The sequence below is a fragment of the Lissotriton vulgaris genome, chromosome 5 (genome assembly GCF_964263255.1).
Source record: "Lissotriton vulgaris chromosome 5, aLisVul1.2, whole genome shotgun sequence".
Classification (NCBI taxonomy): Eukaryota; Metazoa; Chordata; class Amphibia; order Caudata; family Salamandridae; genus Lissotriton; species Lissotriton vulgaris.
In genome coordinates, this window is record NC_141693.1 from 1,457,664,030 (window position 1) to 1,457,687,739 (window position 23,710).

A 23,710-nucleotide genomic window follows, 5' to 3' on the forward strand; every position below is an offset into this window, starting at 1 on the left:
TTCATTCATTCAATGTTGCAGTGTCTCACCTCAGTAGCACTGGATGGTGGAGTGGGCATGCAAGGCTGTAAAAGTGGTTTATCACATTCCCAAGGACTGTCGTTTTGATATTTTTACTTCTCCTTACTTGCATAGAAGTCGGTCAATGTAGATAAACCTAATTACAAAATATACAAAATAATATCCCAAACCTCTTGCATGAGGTGGAAATTATCTTGATTTATGGCATCTATAGACACCTTCTTACCTCACCTGCGTGCCATACTCTCCTTTTTATTGAGTCCCATTACAAAGTGTTTGACTTCTTTTCTTTTTTACATGTTGTTTCTCTACATTGCACACGCAACCTATCCTTCCCTTAAAAATTGGAAATACTTAATGGCCTAATCTCCTCTATCCTATTTCACACCACTAATTCAATTATACTGCATGAACTCACACACCCTAGTGAACATTGCCTTCCCAATATATTAGTAACATCTAGTGGCCAATTACAGTACTGTGTTCAATTTTCACTAAAAGAGGGATGCACTGAGTCTGGGCAGTAGGATTACTGTCACTGAAAGAGAAAGGGATGTGGCTAGAAGTTACCAAAATACTCGATCAATTGCAGGAATCTGCCAAATTAAGTAGACAATGTGCAATTATTTTTTTCTGTCTACAAGTGCCGTTCTCCAGCAAATTGACATGTAAACCGGGAATAAGAATGAACTGCTTGCAGAATAAAAGTTCTAAATATGTCCTTTAGATCACGTGATGTATGCATTTTTGTAAACAGTTCTGTTTAGGCTCTCAGACTAGTACTAGGGTGCTTTTAAATTCAAACGCCTCCCACCAAAATAATGAAACATGTAGCATGCACAGACCGATTATCCTGTCAAGAATGAGTTGGATAAAAGTGAAAAAAATATATATTTTTTACGGCTCAACAAATAATTGCCTCTCCTTAATCCCATAACCATGTGATTTTTGTTTTGCAGAGCCTGAAGCTGTATTTTTTGTTCTTTATTTTCCCTACTTGTTGTAAATAAAAATGTGATCACTTTTAATTAACTAACATCGTCCTTAGTTACAGATGACCAGGGACAACTGGTTTCAGATCCTGTGGAGCACTGGGAGGAAATAGTCAAGTGTAGTTGAATATTATCTGCTCTGCCCTTTTTAGGTCGAGCATTCGAGACCTGTTGTAATTTCTTATGTTGGCTTAAAGACATCCCCCTTCTTTTGATTTGTTGGTTTCGGTGCCTTTCAAAAATCCTTGCTTTCCAGTGGTCAGTTCTGCCTCTTTGTCCCTCCTTTTTTTTCTGTTCTTCCCATGCAGCAGGGACTAAGTACTGTCTCATCACACTACAGTTCTTTGTCTGTTCTCTGGGGGACTACTTTTTTTCTTAGTTTCCTGCTCTGTTTCTGTTTGCCTGTGTGTAGTTTCGGCACCATAGCTGATTACATTTAAATATAGGTTTACTCCCTCCCACCTCGTCCTAATTCCACAGTTGTATGGGGGTACGTCTTTCACAATGCATCCCTCTTCGTTGGTTATATTTTGTAGGCTTTTAGCAATTTTCGCTCTCGACCATGATTTGGTCTTTTTTTGTGCGATGTTAGCTGGTTTTGGGCTTTGTTTTAAGGAGGTTTGGGCTTGTTGTTTATTAACACTGATCCGGATCACCTGCTCCCTGCACTTCCCTCCCGCGTGAACATTTTTTGAAAAGCAGGAATTTACCTGATCCTGGCATTTGCATGTCTTTAATTTTTGCTCATCAGGCGCCGATGCTTGCTCCGTGCACTTCCCCCTCCCATCCCTATGTTTTATTGTACAGCCAGAGAACACCTGATCCTGTAACTATATATTTATATTTTTTTATATTATATTTAAATGTAAATGATATTGTCCCTATGTGTTTTGTAGAGCCAACGCAGAGCCCCAGGCACAAAGTGCGCAGCTTACTTGTTAGGCCATTTAGCTAACTTGTTCTGCTTTCCCTGACAATCAGCAGGTTCCAGCAGAGCAGTGGAGCCTAGGTCGACGGAAAAGGTTGGGTATGCTGCAGCTTGCCTCAGAGCAGGGGGGACTGGTCAGTGCCTGATCCTCGTAGCTCCCCCGGCCGCGAACTGGCTCAGGTCTCCGGGGAGAACGACATGTCTGAGCTCTTTGTATGAGCTCTGTTGATCACTATGGCATCCGTTTTATGAGAGCAATGCTTGTTTTGCTTACACTGGCCTGTATTTTTACCCAGCTCCTCCACTCCACTGTCTCTGTTCTTCCCTACCCTTCCCTTCCAATCACTCAAGGGGCTTTAGTCTGCGCCTGCGCCTGCGCCTGCCTCATAGCAGAGCCAGGCAAATTCAAATGAAGGGCTGAACTGTAGTTTATCAAGAGTCGGCAATGTAGCAACACATTTTTAGAAGCTCATCCATTTGTAGTGTTTTTATTTTTGATCATTGTATGCTACCTTGCTTAATAATTCGATTTTTTTCAACATGCTTCACTTTTTCATGGGGGAAGACGTTGACAGAATAAAGTTTATTTTATCGAGATAGGTGCAAGTACCTGAAAAATAATATTGTTCTTTTGAAGGGCAGAAACTAAAATTAACATTCTAGCGATAAAATCGAAATACCCAGGGGTCACAAGCAGAGCACGCAAATATGCAATTGTGAAAACGGTTCAAGAAAAAAGAATGCATTTAAAATGTTCGTATTTATTCCAGCGTTTTCCCATCTCAGCATTAGTTTTCCTCACCACAAAAAGCAGCGACTACCACGTCCCCTAAGAAGGAGTTCAAAGTTAGATTTATCTAAATTCTTCTAGGTTGTATTTACACTGCTCACTTGTAGACGCGATCACAGTTAGGAAATTCACAAGATGCTGAGGTCATTTGTTTGAATTGACACACTAGGGGGCAGATTTACAAGCTAGGGAGATGCGTCACGTTATAAAGCCCAGAGCCACAATGCAGGGTGGGCGTTCCGGCGCCTGTGCACCTCACGTTCCGGCGCCTGTGCACCTCGCAAAAGTGCCTGCGTGAAATCTACAAGATTTACCGCAGGCACTTCCGCGATGATGCTACGTCAATTCCTCACGCCTGCTTGAAGCAGGCATAAGGACTGAAGCAGCATGTTAAGTATTGGGCGGCCCTGAGCAGTGCTGGAGTTGCGTCGCGCTTGCAACGCGACTCCAGGGATGCGCCACCCTTACGTCACGAGATGCGTCACGCATCTGCCTACCCTTGCGTCACGACGTGCCACATTGTAAATGCGGCGCATCTGCCGTGACGCAAGGGTAGTTTGGCGTGACGCATTTGTTCTGGTGCATCTCTGCTGATATGCAGAGATGCGCCAGAACTCGTAAATATGCCCGTAGGTTTCCACCCCCTGTAAAACACACCCAGTATTTGCGATTGTTAAACTTTTGAGGTTAATTTAGCATTAATTCTTTCAATATGCCGTTTATAAATCGCTTGTGCCTTTAATAAGTTCACACCTCACCAGTTTTTGTAAATATACTCCTTCCTCCTCCAGCGCTTGTGTGCATGTTGTATTAGAAATATGTCAAATCCGACTATTGTTTATCCACTTATATGGCCGGGATGCCCGCCACCCCCTCCCAACACCAATTCCCAATGGGAGATGACAGACACAGGTTTGAACTTTTTGGAAGGCGGGGGGGAGTTACCCCCCCGGCCGTATTTATTAAAATATGAAACAAAATTTAAAACATTAAATAAAAGTTTCATGAATTATGTACAATTTTACATTTATTACATTTCGATGAAGACATGTTCTTTGGCTAACCTTAACAGATCTCTAATACAAAGGTTTCCTAGCCGAGTCTAGCATCCTGAAAATGCATACATTCTAAATTAAAATTGTACAACCTAGCATTAAGGGCCAACGGCAAGGTCTTAACCGGTGTCAGATCCCTACTACCAAAATCCCGCCCTCACGGTGTGAGTGGCGCATGCGCAGAGGACTTTACCCTCATTGCCAACTGTAACTTCCCTTGTCGTGGGGGCCCCCTTTTCACTCGACGCCATCTTAAAGGTCGTCCGAGTTCCCGTGTGAGGTATCTGTAGGAAGGACAGCGTGGACTCCCCCCCATCCCCACACTCTCTATCCGCCGTCGCGGATATCCGGCCCCCGGGAAATTCGTAGGAGGGGCATCTAGCCGCCTCCCCCCTGGGAGGGGCCTATGGCCGTCTCCCCCTAGGCGACCCATCCTTAGTGGGTGCTGCCTCCCCGTGGAAGGGGCCAATGGCCGCCTCCCCCCGGGCGCTCCCATCCATTCTGGGTGGCGCCCCCCTCTAGGGACCTTGAAATTACTGCTCACCGATCATGACCTTACCGCCACAGGCCGGATAGTTGACCGACTATCCGCCCCCCCCCCCGACTCCTCCTAAAGGTCATCCCTCCTCAACCCCCTTAGCCATGCCATGAAGTCTCCTATGAGTAAATCATTCCCCTCCCTGGACAGGTGAACCCCATCATTCAGATACATGTGATCACCCCGAATACACCCGTGAGGAATGCTATGCAACTGCGCAGAGCGAAACAACTTACCAATTTTATTGTTAACCCTTTTCACTGAGTGGTTCAACGCTGACACTGACAGGCCCCCCGCCAAATCTTCCTGGGGATCATGTGGGACCAGGCAATCGTGCACCCCAGGACTTTTTTTAGCGAACCAGCTAACAGCCGACAGGATGTGTTCTAATAACACTCATCTTCCCAGTTTCACCAAGTCATTGCCCCCAAGGTGTACTATGACTACAGATGGCGGTGACCTTTGCCGCCCTAAAAGACCCTCGAAAAACGATTGGAATTGGTCAAAACAGAGCCCGCCCTTCCCATGAAAGGTCACTCTGTACCCGTATTCCCCAGATGCGTGAGTCGCGTCACCTGCCTTGAATACGTCCCCGGCACGCCTCACATATGAGTGGCCCACGACCCACACCACTCTCTCTCCAGTCGGTGATTCTTGACCGCTGGTCTTCTAATGCTGGGTCGACTTCCAATTCTGCCCCGCGTGACAGGCTCGCGAAACTGTAATTCAAATAAAAGACAAGAAGCGTGAGTGTCTGTCAATTGATCTTTACAACATGTGCAATCGCACATACCTTTTGAAGCAATTCGAGGACCAACAGCCTAGCTGTTTTACTTCCTCCGCTCTCTGACCCCGGGCTGTAGCCTCAGTAGCAGCCCCTATCCTAAATGAGTGGGTCCCAAAATCGCACGGGTCCATGCCCGCGGCAGCGATTGTCAGCGCTAGCACCCTCTGAAACTGAAATCTCGTCAGTGGGGTGCCATCCTTGTGCCTCAGCAAACTCCCCCCCCATGTAGCCATTCTTAGTGCCAAGTATTCCTTTAAACACTTTATCGGACAAGTGGGGGACCCCCGTGCGCGCTGCACGATAACACTATCTCCCATAGCTCCCTGGTCAGTCTTGGACCTGGCTATCGAGATTACCATCGAATCACCCCTCATTTGGACATGATCCCTGCCCAAGCCTCCCTCCACATCCTTCTTGTTCCTTGCGATGAGTTCGCTCACCCGCATAGCCCCATGGAATGCCAAGGCGAAAGCTGCCCAGAACAGAACTGCTTCGAAAAGGGAGGAGCACGTCTCATCCAGCTTTGCTAAAAGTAGAGACAATGTGTCTAAACCAATCTGGCGCCTCGTATCCTGCTTGAGACCCTCGAGGCGTTGCCAGCCGCGGAGTGCCTTCCTAACCAAAAAGGAACCCATCGGGTCTCTTATGCCATGCACTTGTGCCATGAATGAAATGGCCGCCCTATGTCTATTGGCCGTTGCCGCTGATCGGCCTTCTCTGTGCAGCGCCACCAGGAACCCCAGGAAGGATTCCTCCTGACCCCAGCTCTGTCTCCCTGTTGGACCCAAAAAGGTGCAGTAGGAACGAAACGCTCCTTCGTATGCCTTCCTCGTCCTGGGAGCTAAGCTGGCTGCCACGAGGTCTTGTAATCCGGGGCACCCATTAGCCATAGTGCTTCGGGGAACGGTGCCGCTACTAGGTCCGCTGTGGGTAGATAGACCCTGAAAGCCGGCATGTGTGAACAAGAGAGTGCATCAGCTGCATAATTCAGGACGCCTGGCACATGGTTCGCCCTGAACTGTACATTTAATCTCATGCAACGTAATACAATTTATTTCAACAATCTCAAGATCCACTTGCAGCGGGCTGCCTGCTGGTTAATGCACTCAACCACAGTCATATTATCAGACCAAAACACCACCGAGCGGTCCCGGAAGTCGTCTGGCCATGCCATCAGAGCAACCCAAATGGGGAATAGCTCCAAGAACCCAATGTTACCTGTCAGACCGCTGGAGTGCCACCACGTCGGCCAAACTTGCGCCGACCATCGGTTACCAAAGATGGCGCCAAATCCCACGCTCCCAGCTGAGTCAGTCCACAAACCTAGTTCATCTGAAGACGCTGGTGGCTTGTTCCACACAACTCGACCGTTGAAGTCCGCCAGAAATGCCAACCAAATGCGCATATCCTGGTGAACCTATGCCGACAGTCTCGTATGGTGGTGTCCCTCCTTGAGACCAACCATAGCTTGTGCAATGGAGCGTGAGAAGGGGTGGGCCATTGGTATCACCCTTAAGGCAAAGTTAAGCTGACCCACTGTTTGCTGTAACTGGTGCAGGGTCACTTTCTCCTTGCCCAAGCATTGTGTCAAGGAAGCCCTAAACTTGGCCACCTTTTCCATCGGTAAACGGAAACATCCTTCCACAGAATCGAGCTCAATTCCCAGAAACTCCAGTGAAGTAGATGGTCCAACCGTCTTACCTGGTGCCAATGGGACTCCGAACTCCCGCATGAGGATGCAGAAGTCCTGCAGCGCCTGCGCACATTTCGCATCGCCGGCTGCTCCCAAGAACAGATAGTGCATAACATGCCTATGCCCTTTGGCCTCGGTGAATGCCCACTCTATAAAACAGCTGAACGTTTCAAAATAGGCACAAGTAATGGAGCAACCCATAGGCATGCATTTATCCATGTAATAACTCCCCTGAAACGAAAAACCTAGCAAGCGCTGATCTCGCGGGTGTACCGGGAGCAACCGGAATGCCGATTTGATGTCCGATTTCGCCATCAGCGCTCCGGGGCCCAGGTGATTTAACATGGCAACGGCATCGTCGAACGATGCGTACCGCACCGAACAAATATCTGGGTCAATGGCTTCGTTCACCGAAGAACCCTTTGGGGCAGACAAGTTGTGAATGAGTCTAAACTCCCCTTGGTCTTTCTTTGGGACCACCCCTAGCGGGGAACACATGAAATCCGCCACCGGCGGGTGATGAAAAGGCCTCGCCACCCGCCCAAGCTGACTTCTTTGGAAATTTTTCTTGCAGCTACGCTTAGGTTATGTTGGACAGATAACTGATTTTTACAAAAAGAGCCCCCCCCAAAAATCCCCCGCCGGGATGTTGAAGCCATATAGGAATCCATTCCTCAACACCCCGGCGGATACATGATCAGGGTATTTGTTCAACCAAGGAGTCAGAGCCATGATATCGACCGGTGTAGGCAATCGGTTACAAAGCATCACCTCACTCTTGCTTAGACCCCCCTTTTCCTCCTGTTCCGCTGTTTTTAGATCTACAGCTACTCTCCGGGTGTGAGGAGTTCCCACAGCCCGCACACGCATGCCTGAACCTACATGTTCCCTGGGGCCTGCTACAATTGCCTCTATTGAAGCCCCAACAAACCCCCCGCTTGCCGCCATTCCCGCCGGTCTTGGGCTGATATTCCCCACCGGCGCCAGCTCGAAAGGGCACCGCGGGCTTTTGGCTAACTGACCCCGACCCGCTCCCGCCCGGCGAGGACGTACCTGCTGCCCCAGGCAAGAGCTGCTTGTGCCATGACACCGAGTCGAGGCAATCCCAGGTCAAAGTTGTATCAAAATCTTTCATTTTTCTGAATTTCATATTGTATCCTTTCCACTCGTCCCCCTCATACATGGTATAAAAATCCATAATCCTATTCTGATAACAGGTCAACTCGGTCATGACTTCCGGCTTTCGTTCCCCCATGACTGCCGTAAATATCGAAAAGGCCTTTACCCAATTTGCTACAGTCTCATCGACCCTAAATTCCGCCATCTTGGCCCGCCATACACTGGGGTGCCATGAATCCTTCTGGGATTTTGCATATTCCATCTCGCGATGGTCAGTCAACAATGAAAACATATTCACATATTTCTCCCCCCATATCAGTTCCTTTGTGGCCGCAGGGATGTGCTGGGCCACCCTTTTGCACCTTGAAGGTAATGACCCTTCCCCTGCCATTGGCAATGTGTATTTACCAGGTTCGACCGTCGTGTCTGCCGCCTTTTGCCGGCTAACCGCAGGTCCTCCCGGCGCCACCTGTGGGGGAACAAGAGGAACATTCGCCCTCGCGGCCTCTCTCGACTGCCGTAACTGCTCGATTATTAGTCTAGCCTCCTTGGCCGGGTCCCCCGCGGCCACTGCCCCCCGCTTTCTTCTTGAGCCAGGGCAACACTGCCGCTAACTGGATGGCCAGTTCCGGGGGCATCTCCTCGTCATTAACAGGGGTAATTACAACCAGGATTGGTAAACCTCTATCAGGGTTTGGTACCGGGCTGTCCGCCGGTGTGATGGGGGCGACTGGGGGTACCTCGGGAACCGGATCTTCCCCAGAAACTGCCCTCCTCTTAACACGCTTCCCCCTACCCTCAGGGACGACTCCCGGCAAGGCCGGGCCTATTACCTTCTTAGGACGGCCTGAGCTGTTCTGGGCCGCTAACTGTTTTTTAACATCGGCCAAACCCCGACCGATCGAGTCAACTTTACCGAGCTTTCGGTCCATGATCGCTATTCGGTTCGACAAGGTGCGCAATACCTTCTCCAACTCGGAGCTCTTTCCTGCAATCTTGCCGGCCATGGCTTCGTGTACTCTGCGCTTAGTTGATCAACAAGGTCCTGGATCCTTCGTACTCCAAATAACTGAAAGAGAAACAACAAGATTACAAGTTCTCAAAATTGCCGCTTGTTCCGTCGAGGGCTCACGAGCAACGAGTTGGTGCAGCCTTCAGAGCACAGGAACAAGAGGACGCTTATTCGGATTCCCGCTCTATTTATCCATCTGCGGGAGGGTGGGGACCCTCCTCCGGTACGCCTACTGGGCGTGGTCTTCCGCACGGGTGTCTAGGACAACCCCTCCTGGGCGGGAAAGGGCGTGCCCCGGCTACGCCACTTCGGGCATACCAGCCGAGCCATGCCTCCCACCCAAAATGGTTTCCCGGGGGGATCGGGCACCCAACCATATGTTCGGGGGGACCGAGGGGTCGCCCCTTTCCATTAGTTAGTGTATGTCTTTTTACCAGTCAGCCCCAAAAGCGTGATGAGTCGGAATTATTGCTGCCACTTGTGACAGTTATTTATTTAGGTTGAAGGGTTGACATTGATATTTATAGAGGTCAAATTGATCCCTGTCACCAATGCAATTGCACCACAAAATCAAAGAGGTACAGAGCACGCACTGAATAGCCTCTAGGTGCTGCTAACTGCTGTTACTGTTGCTCTGATCTACAGCACTTACTTCACCCAGTGGATTTTTTAAGTGTGAGCTGCAAGTTAGACCACATGTCTATAGAAGACGCTCAACAAACTGACCTATCTTGTTTTCCTAGTTATTAAATTTTTTCCAGCCAGTCCTTTCCTCAGAGCCAAACACCACCAATTCAGCCTGCCTGAAAGTCTGGAGAATCATAATAAACTATGGCCAAATTGGAACGGGAGGAGAGGCTAGTGACATATCGCTTCTCCTTAGGCAGCATACATTCTAGAGCAGGCTCCGCCTTTTATCTTTAGACACTGGAGCTGGCTGAGTAATTGCTCCCTGCATACAGTTGAATTTCCACCACGCTTAGTTGTTAAGCCTCAGCAGGTGCTCTAACCTCCTCTGCGTTATGTACGAGAGAAGGGAGATGCATCTGGCGATTACATCACCAGGCCAGGAACCAAGAAATAAAGATTTGTTCCATGCTTCCTCATTTGACAAAACTAAATGTTCGACCATTGCTAAGTCACTGCTTCTGGTGAACCCATTTCAGGTACCCGCTAACATTGGAGCTGCTTGGAGACATCTATACTAACTATTAAGGTTTGTATAAAGACATGCATAATTGCTTGCATTATAAAAAAAATGCACGTTTACCTTTTTTTAAAATTATTTATTAGCATTTGCACTGTTACACACATTAGAGCGTTTCATGAAATAACTTCTGTACATCTGTTGATATTCTAATACATCCATATCGGACAAAATCTATCAAATAACACATTATGTTTTATTGTTATGATTTCCAATTCAAGACTTTCTAGTTCCGTCCTAGGCTCTTACCAATAGATCTTACAGTAAAATTTAACAATAACTCCCCCAACCTCCCCCTTCTTCCTTCAAGTCAGTGGTATTCGTGTGCCCGTGATCACCTGCAGAACCATTACACTGCTGTTAAGAGATCGTCAGGCCTACTTGGTCTGTATCCCCATCTATGGTGTACCCTGAGGAGATCAACTTCCTGATGTTTACATTTTTTAGCAATAAGCTCAGATGTCTACGGCTGTGTTAAGAAGCCAGTCTGATAAGAATGTCCCTTGCATACTCTCAGAATGTGGCACAGACCGGGTGAATACCATCTGCTATTGAACATCCTCTATGTAGAGCACTGACTGGCTGTTTCTAGGCTCTTGGAGACATATTGTCAGTTTATGTATATACGAGTCAAGAATCCACCCCTCTATGTTTCCATTTATTTTCAGGTAGAACTGGTGCGCAGTACCCCTACCAATTCTAGTCACACCCATGTGCCCAATATACCACCACTTAGGAAATCTTTCTCAGCAGGTGTGACAAACCTTCTATTTTCACTTTTCACGCCCCCTCCCACTGAAAAGGCCAACTTGATGATAGTTGTTAAAACCGTAAGATAGGTTCAAGACAGACAATCTGACATACACACATAAAAAACACACAAAGGCAACACAGAAACATAGACATCAGAATGCAAAGACACACATATACAATGATATCAAAGCAGACAAAGATGTAGGCCCACAAAGACACATTGTTACAAAGGCACTCTCTTTTTTAGGTAGAGCTAGACAGTTTGAGAGTTTGAGCTATTGACATTGTAAATAACAAAGCCTTTTATTTATGTGTTTTGAAAACCTGCAAATTGTGCGTGAACACACACTTTGTACTTATAGTCCTTGCTTACAAGAAGCAATGCTGACAGTAAAAGAGGCACAGTTATTGCCAGCCTTGCTTCTCATAAGCAACAGCTATAAGTACAAACGGGGGTAAATACGATGGCGGTCAGACTTTCATCCGACAGCCATTGTTGCGGGAATCGGGACCCGCCACCATGTATGCGGTGGCCCAGCACTTCAAATAAGGATGCAACAGCCACCATGGCATGGCTCTGGGGTTGATCTGAGGTAGTTGAGTAAGGGAGAGAAGCCACGCCCACTTACTGCCCATGCCTTCTTCCCCATGCCCACACTGCTGTTGTTCACGCCTTCTCGCCCCCAGTCCACCGGCCGCCCACACTTCCGTTTGCAATGCAATAGGTCTTGCCTAAATTCGAGTCCGATTCTTGTTTTTGTTACTAAGGAGTTCTCTCATTTTTATTTAAAACATACTTTAAATGGGCCATGAAATCCTTGAAAATTGCATTGTTTCTTCAAAAATTATATGAAGTGAAAACTTCTATTTTTGCCTACTGTGTAAATTAAGTATAACATTTTGGTCACTGATAACTGCTGTCAATTATGGTAAATGATTAGAGTTTTTCATGGACGCTGATGCGGCAAATGATATAATAAATCATTTTGCTTAAAAGACTTACTTTTTAGGAAAACTGATACTATTGGTTTAAAATCAAAACAATATTTTCCGAGAGGATTGCCTGAATGAGGAAGCAATTGTTTTTTTTTCTGTAAACGACTCTATGTGAATTGAATCAGCTTTAGCTACTTCATATGTTTTAGGGTGCTCATTTTGTGTTTGTGGAATGTGATGTATATGCACCTGAGATCAGTTTGAGATTTTAATGCTGCCTACAGGTGAGTCTTAAACACCCCTGGTAGTGGGAAGGGAGTGCACTTTTGGGACAGAGATCTTTGTGCTTGACTGCGTAAGTTATTGACCTTCCTTTATTTCTATTTTCTGATTCTCTGTTGCACAGATTTGGTTTCCGTCGGCAGTTTCAGGACAAACATCAGCCTGAGTGAGCTGGAAAATCCCTCTTACTCAGGGAAGGAGAATCCAGCTGCTGCTGGTGTCCAGGAGACCGAGATTGGCCAAGGTAGGCCTACTGAGCTTTAACACACCAGTCTCAGAGTGGATTATTGTGTCATGAAGATGGGAAAAGTTAGCGCAACCTGCAAAAAAATAGGACCATATAAAGAAATGAGCTCTGATGAGGATATTTTCAAATTTCAAAACTGGTATCCTTTTAAGTAACTACAGCTTAGATAACCACAGTAAATGAATAAAGATTGAAGGAGGATGTACGTGAGGGAGGCAAAACCCGGAAGGAAGTAAGAAAAGACAAGGCAAGACAGGGCAGACGGGCTGAGGAAAGAAGGGAGGTAGAAATTGCAAAGAAATTGAGGGAAAAAAGAAAGAAAGAAAATCAAAAGAAAGAAAGAAGAATGAAAGAAAGAAAGAAAGAAAAAACAAAGAAAGAAAGAAAGGACGAAAGGAAGAAAGAAAGAAAGAAAGAAAGAAAGAAAGAAAGAAAGAAAGAAAGAAAGAAAGGAAAAAAAAGAATCCTCTTTAGTTTTGATGACACTTTGAGAATAGAGCCTATAATAACCTTGGTTGGGGTCGACATTAGCCTCACTAGCTAAAGGTATACCACTAAACAGTCAAATTGTTGCAATCAAAAAAGAAAGGCTTCTGGTCATTCGAGCTGTCGAGACAGATTTGTGCTGTGGCAATTTTCATCCTCTTTCAACCATCTACAAATACTAAGGGCCTGATTATGGGAACGGCGGTCCATAGCACTGCGGTACTCGCTGTGTAGTGGTGGGGACTGCCGCACTGGTGGTCTGATTCTGCATTTTGAGTGCCAGGGTCCCACCTCTACAAGACCACTGCAACAGCCAGGGATCAGCAAACCCGGGTGGTGACGCGGCGATCAGAGGCTCCAATATACATGTTGCCTCAGGGTCAAGGATTGCCTGCAAGGGGGCACAGGTTGTGCTCCTCAATGTGCGTTCACCCCTGCTCCAGCACGGGATGGACTTTATTGTCCATGCCGTGCTGGAACTGGGTTTGGCTTTCCCATTGTGGTGACTTTTTAATAGGCACCGCGTGGGAATGCCAAAGGCCCATCCGTTAGACCACAAGTTTACTTGTAATCTGGCCGGTGGCCAGCGGTTGAGTTTGGTAGTCCTGGAGCGGCGCGCTCACATGGTGGCCCGCTCCAGGACCACTAAACTTGTAATCAGGTCCTAAGACTGCCTGTAAGGGCCCACTTGGAATCTATCATCTAAATGAAATTGAAGACACACATGTGGGCTGTTGCTTCATATTGTATGTGGCCTTGCACCCCCAGACTCGATGTACACACTTGGATTCTGTCTAAGGATCTTCATTGGTGTGTTCACCATTCAATTTTTTGGACATTTGACAAATGATCCATTCCTCTCAGATTTCATCCCACAATGGGTCCCTTTGAAATTATTATGATTCTTTTCGGGTTTCGGTCCTTTTGTTATGGGTTTTTGCCTTTGGTGACTTTGATGTGTTGGCTTCTCTGACCCTTAATGCAGTTCCTTAATGCATGTCAGTGTGTCCTGCAAGATATTTCAGATCAATGACTGTGAGTAAGCCAAAGGCTTACACAACTCCAGTCAGAATGCATCAAATTCCACGATGCATTCAACAATTTCTATGCATTTTAGGCTCCGCTGCTGCCTCATACTGTAGCAGGTACTCTCTTTAAACTTTACAACTCAAATGTTTTGAGATTCTGGGTGTTAACAAATACCTCATCTTCTAACGCCCCATCTTTTACTCTATATTTTTCTTGCTCTCGCTTTTTGCTCTTGGAAAGTATATTTTCTCCTTTTTCTTGCAAACTGTCAATCTTTGATTACCCCCTATATCCATTTCTTATACCAAACAACCTTAACTCATGGTAATGTCATCCAGGCATACAAAGTTAACTGCAGGTCTTTTCAATTGGCCAATGTGGCAAACAAGGGATAGAGGAGAAGCACAAGTCAGGGAAGTGCTAAACAGGCATAAGTCTAGGGGTCTCTGCTTACTTCAGTCTCAGGTCACAGGATGGGTGTTCTAACAGTTCTTAACCCACTGCACTGAATCCGCCATGCTGCAGGCGTTCTATTGGGTGGGTGGGACCGTGTCAGCCAACAGACGTGTGCAGCACTACTGAGGTAGTGCTCGCGACGGCCGTTGGCCGACGACAGCAGCTAATGGGTTAAATTCAGCTACACAATCCTATCCAGTGATTCATGTCTAGTTTCCCATTCTGGCTATAAAAGGTGAACTTAATTTTTATTTACTAATGTCTGTCCACTCAGATTCATTATTGCTTTATTAAGTCACAATTGTATGCTACTCTATTTGTAAATGACATGATCTGATCTTACACTTACTTATTTAGTGTTTTCTGATTGATTGCTAGCAGCTAAGGTCTGTTCTGCAGGACTGGGGGACTTAAAGCCTATTAAACAATCCTCCTGAAAGGTGGGGTTAAATTGTCAATATGTACTCTGAGAAGGAGGTGGTAGATGTAGACAAGGCTAACATCTCAATTATGTGCAATAATGTCGAAGCCTCCATATTTCCTGGGAAAAGGAATATAATTTTTAGATTACAGAATGATTCAGTAGTTCAGTAAAACATGATGTATCATTAGTAGGGCTCCCTGTTTACTGTTTTTACTGATTTTTATAGATAAATACAGACTGAATACCATTTACTTTCCTGTCTGTATTTATTTTAATATACGGATAAAAACGGAAAATGAGTTGCTTTTGAGTGATTCTGAATGCTGTCAATCATGACTGTCAGGCCAATAGCTGTGCGGTAAAAAAATAAAGGAATTTTAATAAAATTCCTTAAACAGCAGTTTAAGTCTAAAATATGAATGCTTTCTTGTAAGTGCATATTTTATCACCTGAATGTGTTTACATCATTGACACCTGTTAGGCGTTAAGGCACAAGTGTAAATTAACTGGTTAAATACATGTAGAAATATACACATGCTGGCTTAATTTTTTCACAAAATGTACAATAAATATGGATAAATATAGATAAAATGAGCAAAAAATAAATATGGATAACACAGACGGAAACGTCAAAAAAATTATTACCGTAAAACCAGGAGCCCTAATCATTAGTAACCCGATTTCCACAACCTACAGTAATTTACTCTTGTTTGTGCTTTACTTTCCCATTCTGTGTTTGTCAGACTATAGAACAAGTAATTGAAAGATAAACCCTAGCACTTTATGAAATATCTAAATCACTATGGAAACAAATAGTACATTGTGTAACCATCCCTGTCAAAGGATGGATCCATAAACATTTGTTGTATTGTAGTGGTGATTCCAGATATTTACCATCACAAGTTGTACCATACCATAGTCTAACATCCAAAATAACTATTGGGAATCCCCGTGTATTGTCTCTTCTAACACCCCTATTATTGCTATTCAAGACTCTTGCATCATTCTTAAAGTGTACTGAATAAAAAAACATGATCTATAACTATTCTATAATGCAATTTTTTCTTCTTTCCACCTTTCACTGAACTTTCTGATGACCTAAAGAACCAAAGAACCCAAGTAAGGTAAGTTCTGTCCTGCAAGAATTGTCTATGATGCACCTGTGGTGTGCTTGTCTTTTAGATGCAATGGAAATGTGACCATTAGCAATTGAATGGGAAGGCTATTAAAGATATGACTTTGAGCTCTGTTCGACCACCAAACAATAGTCCACTGTGTTATGCATCCAGAATGTGCCTTATGGCTACACTGTTGATTAGAATGAAAGACTTGCGTAGGTTCAGCAATATAATCAAGTGATTTCAGGCCACTGATATCCCACTGTGAGAAAGTCATCCTTTGTGCCCTGTTCACCCCCATTATTTTACTGATACTGGTGGTAACTGACTCTTACAGTGCCCAGGGCTCTGCTAAACAGGCCCAGGACTATTGCTGTGACAAAAAAGGTATATGGCTATTAGGTATAATTACAATTGGCAATGACAGATTCTTGTAAATCCCTAGTGTAAATTGGGCAAGGGTGAGTCAAACCACATATACGTCCCTAGTATATAATAGGACAAGGGGGATTCAAACTACTTTTAAGTCCCTAGTATATTATAGTGCAAGGGGTTTAGAGGCCCAGCAGATTTCCCACACTGGAGTGTACACTTCTCTGTGCCTACAGTTATTTTTAAAGGCAGCCCAGCTTCGTAGTCTGTCTTTAAAAAGTAAATGACATGTAAACTTGACTTTGGTGGCAAAGGTACTTCCAAAGTATTAAACTACCTTATTTGTACTTATGTCACCCTAAGGTCTTGCCGTAGGTGCCTCGGAGGTTGGGTGTCATGTAACTATAAGCAAGGAAATTATAAAATATGTTTTATATGCCCTAGTGAGAGAAAACCTGCAATTTTATTCCACCATTGCAGATTATTAGCTCCATAGACGGACATTTGAATATTCTATTTAATTATAAATATTGCTAAGAAGGGGCTAAACAATGGCATTCAAAGACTTAAAAGATGGGCAAAGATAAATCCAACAACATGCCATTGTTGAATATATCATAACTAATAAAGAAAATAAGGTGTAGAACTTTTTTTCTGTAAACCAAAATCCACCCATAGAGCTGCCTATCCTGATTGGTCAGCCTTAACAAGCTTAGGCAAGCTGTTTGGATAAGGTGATAAGTGGACGCATGGAGCAGAGGTTTTTTGACAAAGAGAGCTCTAAATCTGCAGGGAAGGGATCATAAAGGTGTCTGGGAAAGTCAAACTGGGCTTCAAAGGTAAGCAGGACAGCAAGAAATGCCAGGCCTATATATCACCACTTCCAGTACCCCCAGCCAGATATCACGCACAGGAAAGGAATCTGAAGAAGGTGTATTGGGATTATTAATGGAAATGAGCCATACCACACTTTGGAAGAAGCTGTCTTGCTTCTGAGTGATACCATACACCTCATTGGACAGGTTTGAGCCCCTGCTCGTCGCCCCAGATCATTGAATAAATAGGTGAGAGCTGCATAGCAACTCAGAATTTGGTACCTGAAACTACAAGAAGAAAGATTGCCCTGCTGGAACCCTTGTCTGCGCCACACAGGATTGCTCTTGTTGCACACTTGAAACTCCAGCCTTGAGGACTTTGCCTTGCTTCAAAAATGATTAAGGTGTGGACTCCCTTAAAGCAACAGGTTAACAGAGTTTTCATGCACCATCTCCCTCAAGAAGTACCTAGCCTGGAGTGCGTCCAGTGAACTTTTAAGATTTGGCCAGGGGCCTTGTGGAAACTGTAGTCCAAACGTCCAAGGACCCTCGCAGAGCTTCTATACCCTTGAGTTTACATTTTGGACACTTTGCACCCTCAAGAGGAACTTCAGGCAGCAGTTCCAGAACATTTGGAGAAGTTTGGGACAACTTTTAGAAAAAGCTTCATGAGTGGACCGGCCCAATGTCGAGAGTCAAGCCGACAATCATCAACTGTTACCCGACCTCAATTTCAGATTCATCCCACTGAATGCTCCGGTGCTCCAGACTTCCAGGATTTGCCCAGGGCCTCACTGAGAAGCAATCTGACAACGTCACATCAAAATAGGCCTGCTAGAGGGGACCGCTCAATATCGGGAGAAAATGCTCTGAAAAAGTTTCTAAGTCCGAAGGTAAAAGTGTGACTGCGGCCTTGCGCTTAGCGTATTATCTGACCACGGGTCCATCGTGATTGGCCTCAAAATTTGACTTTGACTCGGTCAAGCCTGACAGGATATCCCAAGTTGTCGCTATATGTTTCTAAGTGCTAGAAAGCGTTTAATCTTATATATCCCATATTTAAGGTTCCCAATATTGGATTTTTGTCATTTTGGTGTCATTTTAAAGATTAAAATATTTCCTGTTTCTATAAATTGGTGTCAGATTTTTATTGCATGTTTGAAGTATTGCTGTTGTAAAATACTTTACCTACCTGTCTGCTGAGTTAAGCCAACCTGTTCACAGCCAGCTACCAAGGGATGAACCATGGGCAAATATTTTGAGATGTGGACTGGACCTTATATTGTGTTACATTGTGGCCTTATTGCTCGTAGGAGGTGCATTCTTACTCCTACTAATAATCCACCTTTCAACACACACCTAAATTCTAAGTGACCAAAATCTGAAAAGTAATGCTTATATGGTTTCTTGTACTTTGCATATCTCTATAGGGGGAACATAATTATATGTAATACGTTTTAAAGAGATGTTGCAAGCATGGATGTGCTTGTAATGATTACCTGTGCATTACAATAAAAGGATACCTATTACTTTTACCAAGACTCATTGAGGCTCATTCACAATCCGCTTTCTAACATGCAAAGCTGTACTACAATGGAACTACTTGACGCACTACAAAACGCTCATAATTAACTGTAAAACATCTGGTTATTGGTTCAGGAGGGCGAAAGCCCCACTTATGTAACAACCCCAGGCCTTGTCAGGGTAAACCACAAAAGTCACCAAATTAACCTGTGTTTAGCCCTTTGATTGCTTGGCACAAAAACATAATAATGGGAAAACACAACACAAGAAAAATTCCAAACCAATTTAGAAAAATAGAGTCGATTTTGGTAAATAAAATAGTAGCAGAACATTAAAAATGAAGCGAGCAGAACCAAATATATTCATATTTTTATTTTTTGCGAAATGGTACCTAATTGCACAAAGAGCCACTCACAGTTATCTGATCACGTCAGTCGGGGGAACCTCACAAGTTCAGGGCAACCGCGATGGAGCATGGGTCGGATACAGGGAGCAGGTTAGTCCCACTGAAGAGTTATCTACTTAAAGTCCGGTGCAAAGAGTTTCCTTCACCTTGGAAGTTGATAGAAGGTCAGTCTTTGCTGTAGCACAATGATTCATTCCACACTGGAGCTTTACATTTAGTAGTCATCATGGGCTGTCATACCTGTAGTGTCAAGTACAGGTCTTGCATTGCTGGTCATCGTGGATGGTCACTGTTGGCGCAAGTTGTCAGTCTCACTGGAGCTTTGCATTGCTGATCATTGCAAGTGGCATAGTTTCTGTGAAAACGAATCTGTTCATGTTATGATGAGTCAAAAGTTCAGTATGTTCACCTTTTCTTCTTGAAAGAGCTTCCAATGTTGTCAGCCATGGGTCTAGGACCTGGGGGCAGAAGGTGTGGGGATTAGAACTCACACCAGCAGAGGCCCGCAACAAGGGGTAGGCATGTCCACAAGTTACAGATGCAAGGAGGTGTCTGAAGCTTGTTGTGTCCTTGTAGCTCACACAAGAGGTCTGCCAACTGACCCTTGGAATCACTCTGGGTAGCCTGATTTTAAGGCAAGCTGATCCAGTCTTCCTTCTTCCCAAAGCAAGGCAGTCTTTCAAGTAGCAGGATAGCCCATCTTCCTAATCACAGTGTTCTAATGAGAGGCTTTGAAGGCCCACTATTTATACATGGTACCAGCCTTGGTTTCGCTGGACTTTCGTTACCTACCACCACTATTGGGTCTTGAAACTTCTTCCCCTGATCAAGAGCTTCAAAGTGTCAGGGGTGAGAAAAGGCTGGGCAGGCCTAATTCCTCCATATGTGATGTGGGCAAAGTGCAAGTGGAATAAGATACAGCCCTTCCCCAACCATTCTGGTAAGGAGACCCATCCTGTCCACATCTAGGCATGAATGTAACAAAATCAAATTTTACCATTAAAGATGACTTTAAATTAAAATTATTTTGTGTACAAACAGCATATCTCTGATTCCAATCTACAATAAGCATGTATTAAATGTAAAAAGTAAGCATGGGCGGAAAATCCATTCCGCTCGCGGATTTTGCGGATTTTCGGTAAATTTGCAATCCGCGAACGCTCTCAAATTTACCGAAAATCCCCAAATTCGCACGCAGCGGATTTTTTTTTTCTTGGTTATACAATTTTGCGGCGCGCGGCGTTCACTTACCGTCATTCAGCATTTGCCGAGTTGTTTTTCTCGATATTTTGCGAGTGCTGTGCCATTTTGGATCTTGCTGCGGGATCCCGCGGGAGTTTGGCGAGCGCGATTACGTCATCGCGGCTTGCCACCTTGCACTGCGAGAGTTTGTCAATGCGAGTACGCCGTGATCATGTATCGCGGGAGTTCGCAATTGCGAACTTGTAGATGTGGCAGGCAGCAACAATCTCGCACTCGCGAAAATACAAAATTTGCAATTCTGCACAAGAAATCCACCAGCAAGCAGCATAAACCTTCTGGAGATGATGATTTTATCATAATAACTTCTCAGGCTGACATTTGCCTGCACTTTTTAGTGCAAGGAGTCCATTTTTGGGGGGGGGAGGAAGGAAGTGCTCCACAGTCTCCAACTTCCTGTTCCTGTCCAGCAGGCTCCTCCCACTGCTTTCTTCATGTGCTGGTCACTTTCATTCGGATTCTTCACCTGGAAGGATTACTTTTTGTGGATGCTGCTGGATATTTGGATTTCAGGCCTTTTTGACTTTCTTTGGATCACTTTTGGATTAGAAATTTCACAAGTAAGTTTGTTTGGGGCATTACAGTTGCTGCAACTACAATTTTGGAATTTTCGATTTTTGGGCTGTTTTGGGTCCCTTTGCCCAGGGGTACTCAGTGGTGGGTGGACCGAGTCTTTCTGTGCGGTGTCTTGAATTTAAACATCATGGAGGGCCTGGATGGCTTGGGATTGTGCTGATTTTTCTGTGATTTTCGTTTTTTTGGGCTGTTGTTGTGGCCTTTTCACCAGGGGTAGTGAGTGGTGCATGAGCCTAGTCTTTCTGTGGGGTGTCTTGAATTTATACATCATGGAGGGCATGGATGGCATGGGATTTTGCTGATTTTTCTGTGTTTTTTGATTTTTTGGGTTGTTCATCGGGTCAGGCCATGTGGGTGGGGGCCATTTTGAGTGCTGCTACAGGAAGGCCCTGGCCATGTGCTGGGAGGCAGGGGGCCATTTTGAATGCAGGCAGTGTTCTTAGGTCTGCAACCATTTTGCCTGGCTTTCGACCTTTATGCCCAGGGGTAGTGAGTGATGCATGGGCCTAGTCTTTCTGTGGGGTGTCTTGAATTCAAACATCATGGAGGGCCTGGATGGCTTGGGATTGTGCTGATTTTTCTGTGATGTTCGTTTTTTGGGCTGTTGTTGTGGCCTTTTCACCAGGTGATGTGAGTGGTGCATGAGCCTAGTCTTTCTGTGGGGTATCTTGAATTTAAACATCATGGAGAGCATGGATGGCATGGGATTGTGCTGATTTTTCTGTGTTTTTTGATTTTTTGGGGTGTTCATGGGGACAGGCCATGTGGGTGGGGGCCATTTTGAGTGCTGCTACAGGCAGGCCCTGGCCATGTGCTGGGAGGCAGGGGGCCATTTTGAATGCAGGCAGTGTTCTTAGGCCTGCAACCATTTTGCCTAGCTTTCAACCTTTATGCCCAGGGGTAGTGAGTGATGCATGGGCCTAGTCTTTTTGTGGGGTGTCTTGAATTTAAACATCATGGAGGGCCTGGATGGCTTGGGATTGTGCTGATTTTTCTGTGATTTTCGTTTTTTTGGGGTGTATAACTGAACTGATGTTCCGCTGTCTTCCATTGCTTTTAGGTGCACAAGACTCAAGAGAACCACCAGTGCCAGGAAGAAGTCCTGCAGCGGTGTGTGTGTGCATCATAACGTCACGCGACGTCACGTCTGGCCACAGACAACTCTGCAACTCGTGCAACTGCGGCCTGCTGTACTGACCTGCTCTGAAGAAGATGGCCCCAAAAAAAGTTCCCCGTAGCTCCTCTAGCAAGAAAGTTGCCAGTAAGGAGCAGAAGAAGCAAGTTACCAAGGAGACTGGTGTGCCGCCCGCCACATTTTTTGGGAGTAAAAAAAAAAGTACGCCTGCAGCAGCAGCGGGGTCTGCTGGGGACCAAGCTGGGAGCAGCACCCCCGCTCCATTGGGCTCAGTGCCACCACCACCGCCACGCCAACTTAAGTGCAAGCCCTTGAGTGCTGCAGAGGCAGCCAGTGTACTTCTTCAATCACCATCGACCAGTGATGTTGGCTCATCGCAAGAAAGTAGCAGCAATGTCCCTCAATCAACACAGGTTGTTGTAACTCATCTGACGAGTGTTGAACAACCACAGCCGCAACAACAACCACATGTGTAAGTACAAGCCCAAGAACAATTGGTAGGAGAGGCAGCACAAGGAGATGCACAAGCAGAGGTGCATGGAGGGTCACAAGTGCCCACAATAGTTGTTCCTCCCGAAGTAGGGGCACATCAGGAAATCGACAATCAAGGCGAGGTATCATTTGAGGAAGCCACTCCTCCTGATGATCATTCATTGTCTTCCACACCCCTAGCAAGGAAGAGATCAAGGCTGGTGTCTACATCTTCTTCAAGCACACCTCCTTCTGATGATACGGATCACAATTGGGAACCAGCAGCACCACTGCCATCTGAGAGTGAGGCACAACATGATCTGACAAAGGTACTTAAGCGTAAAAGGAAGCTCGTCCAAAGTCTCATAGTTATGGAGTGTGATGAGGCTCAACAAGAAGTGGCGGATACTGCTGCTAATGAAGGCTCTCATGACAACGACCCAGTCATCATAAACGTCACTGCAGCCCCAGCGGGCATGCAGGAAACAGACATTTTGACCCTAGCCCGAGAAGCTGCTGAGCGTGATGATGATGTCGACGAGGAGGCAATGGAAACACAACAATCATTGGAGTTAACTAGTACACCAACACGTACCGCTTTCATATTTCTTCCTCGCCAGAAGGGACCTCCATCCACCTCGACCTCAATTAGTGGTGGTGAAAGTGCACAATGTACTAAAGTTGGGCAATCCACATCCTCCACTTCATCTGGCATTAGCAGCATGACCACCACCACCAGTATCGCTGCCTCCTCCAGCCCCCACAGACAATTCAAGTCCCCAGCTTGGGACTTCTTTAGTGTTTGCCCAAAAAGGGAAAACTTCGCCATTTGTAGCATTTGTAAGCTTGCAGTTAGACGTGGTAAGTTTGGTACCAACTATGGTACCGGAGGCCAGAGAGGTCATCCTAAGAGACAGCACGCTGTCCAATGGTTTGCGCACCTACAGGCGATCAAGGAAGCCCGAATTGCACGTCAAGAAAACGTTGATGTTTCATCTGATGATGACGAGGAGGAAGAAGACGTGTCAAACACTTCACTTACACCCAGTACCCCTGTCAGCAGCACACCCCATGTGAGCCACACTAAGAGTGTGTGAGAGAGTGAGACACCAATGCGAAAAAGTTCATCAGCGAGCGTAACTGGGTCGAAGAAGTCATCATCATCATCCCGTAAATGCTTGGTCCAGGGTAACATTAGAAACATGTTGTTTACAGAAGCGCCATATGAACGCAACCACCCACTGTCGCGTCTGTATAACACTAAGCTGGCTAAAATGC

General features: G+C 45.5%; 1 protein-coding gene across 15 annotated transcripts in view; it reads left to right on the forward strand.

Moving 5' to 3' along the window:
* The window catches only part of LOC147712744 (polymeric immunoglobulin receptor-like), a 325,822-nt gene that overhangs the window by 263,242 nt on the left and 38,870 nt on the right, over positions 1-23,710 (forward strand). For all 15 annotated transcript variants that reach the window (XM_086923400.1, XM_086923402.1, XM_086923403.1 and 12 more), the window contains 2 exons: positions 12,238-12,357; positions 15,860-15,879. In XM_086923400.1, the coding sequence (XP_086779526.1) occupies positions 12,238-12,357; positions 15,860-15,879 (140 nt within the window). The remainder of the gene's footprint in view (positions 1-12,237; positions 12,358-15,859; positions 15,880-23,710) is intronic.